General features: G+C 45.0%; 1 protein-coding gene across 1 annotated transcript; it reads right to left on the bottom strand.

Annotated features, from left to right (window-relative positions):
- Positions 1-522: 522 nt before the first annotated feature.
- ORNANAV1R3059 (vomeronasal 1 receptor ornAnaV1R3059) lies at positions 523-1452 on the bottom strand. Its single transcript, NM_001253451.2, has one exon. It carries the CDS (start codon positions 1450-1452, stop codon positions 523-525), a length of 930 nt encoding a protein of 309 aa, NP_001240380.2.
- Between the last annotated feature and the right edge of the window lie 552 nt (positions 1453-2004).

Here is a 2004-nt window from a genome sequence, read left to right as displayed (position 1 = left end):
GTGAGCCTCATGCAGGAAAGGAACTATGCCCACTTGATTAATTGTATCTACCCCAGCTCTTAAAACAACGTTTGACACTTGGCAAGAACTTAACAAATACCATAATTTTTTTTTTAAAAGACACATGTCAACTCCTCCCCCTTTTGCAGTGAGTCTTGGGGAATGGGAGAAGATGAGGCCCGCTCAGTATAGAGCAATGGGGGAAGACAAGGTCATGGTAGCAAGCCAGGATTCTGTGATGCCAAGGAGGAGCAGTGTCTGGGTCAGGGACATGTCGAGGATGAGGAGCGTTTCCTTATGATAGATTGTAGATTCCACAAGCTTCATCTGAGGGACAGAGAGAACTGTGACTGGGGCACGCTGCCACAGAGATCTATGGCAGCAATGATAACCACCCTAAATTTATCCCATGTGGACATAAGACAGGAACCCCAACCTCAATGTGCTGCTGCCCAAATAGGGATATGTAGTCATCTTAGCTCAGTGGCACTAGAAGGAATATCAGGCAGCTTCCCTGAGAACTTAGAAGGGATCCACATTGGGAACAGGAGATTCTCTTTTCCAGAATGCCCTCATTCTCCTGTCACTGTGAATAATCAGAAATGGGCTAATGACAGAGAAAGTGAGTATAAAAACTAAATGGCTATTCACCAGGAGAGGAGACTTTTCTTTTATGCTTAGTAAAGCACTCAACATGAGGGACTGCCGCCCATAGAGGAGAACATAGAGAGTGGCCAGGGCAATGACCCTCTTGGCTGCTCTGACCTCTGGCATCATCCTGGGAGAGTGACTGGGCCCATGAAGGTGCTGGACCTGCCTGTGATGCCTCTGCAGGACAAACACCATGTAACCACTGGCCACACTCATGAGTCCCACAAAGAACAGGTCCCGGAGGGAAGGCACAACAGCAATTACCAAGGTCGTTTCTGCACTCACACTGACTCTTGAACAGTATTTGAGATCCAGTATGATGCGCGCACTGCTGCTGTTCTGGGGGCCTGACGTGTACATCAATATATCAAAATCGATCAGCATATTGAGGATCCAGGAGAGGACACAGGAGGGGAGGATGAACTTGGGTAATTTGGCTTTGACTCCTGACCATCTGAAAGTACTGGGACTGATGGTGATGGCCTGGAAGACACTCAGGAGGCAGACAGTACATATGGAAAGGCCCCGGGCAACTCGATAAAAGTAAATCAGGATTTTACATCCAACATCATTAAGGAAATTTCTCATTCCCCAAGCTGACATGGTCTCTGGGATTCCCCTGGAGAGAAGAGTTATGGTGTTGGCCAAGGCTAAGTGAGCAAGGATCAAGTCTGAGGAGCTGAGTTTGTGGGTGGTAGAGACCATGTGGATATAAAATAAGAGAAGAAATAAATTCACTGAGACCCCAATGCTGAACTGTAAAAGAATCACTATTCCAAAAGAGAGCTCGGTGGCATTCATTGTCTGAAATTTTCCATTTGTACCAGAAAGGTATTCCTGTAGAGCAACCTGGGAGGGGGAAAGAGACACACACACACACAGGGAGAGACAGAGAGAAACAGAGAGAGAGAAAAGAGTGCATTCATTAGAATATAATAATAATAATAATAATTGTGATATTTGTTAAGTGTTTTCTATGTGCCAAGCATTGTATTTAGGTACAATCCAAACAGAACAGAGATAGTCTCTTTTCCTCATGGGACTCGTATTCCAAAGGGGAGAGAGAACAGGTATTTTATTCCCATTTAACAGATGAGAATTCTGAGACACAGAAAAGTGACTTGCCCGAGGACATACAGCAGTCAAATGGTGGAACTGGGAGTAAGACCCAGGTTTCCTGATTCCCAGGTGCTTAGGCTGTTTCCTCTAAGTGACACTGCTTCTCATAATATACATTTCTGCACTACTCAATTTTGCCAGGGGTTTACAGATTTGCATATTCCATCAATTTCTTGACAGTCTTGAATAAGCATCACCATTTAATGTAAAACCTTAGGTTGGGCCTCAGTAATG

The sequence above is a fragment of the Ornithorhynchus anatinus genome, unplaced genomic scaffold (genome assembly GCF_004115215.2).
Source record: "Ornithorhynchus anatinus isolate Pmale09 unplaced genomic scaffold, mOrnAna1.pri.v4 scaffold_80_arrow_ctg1, whole genome shotgun sequence".
In the NCBI taxonomy this organism is placed as follows: domain Eukaryota; kingdom Metazoa; phylum Chordata; class Mammalia; order Monotremata; family Ornithorhynchidae; genus Ornithorhynchus; species Ornithorhynchus anatinus.
The sequence above is the reverse complement of the archived record's forward strand: the minus strand, read 5'-3'. Positions and strand labels throughout refer to the sequence as shown.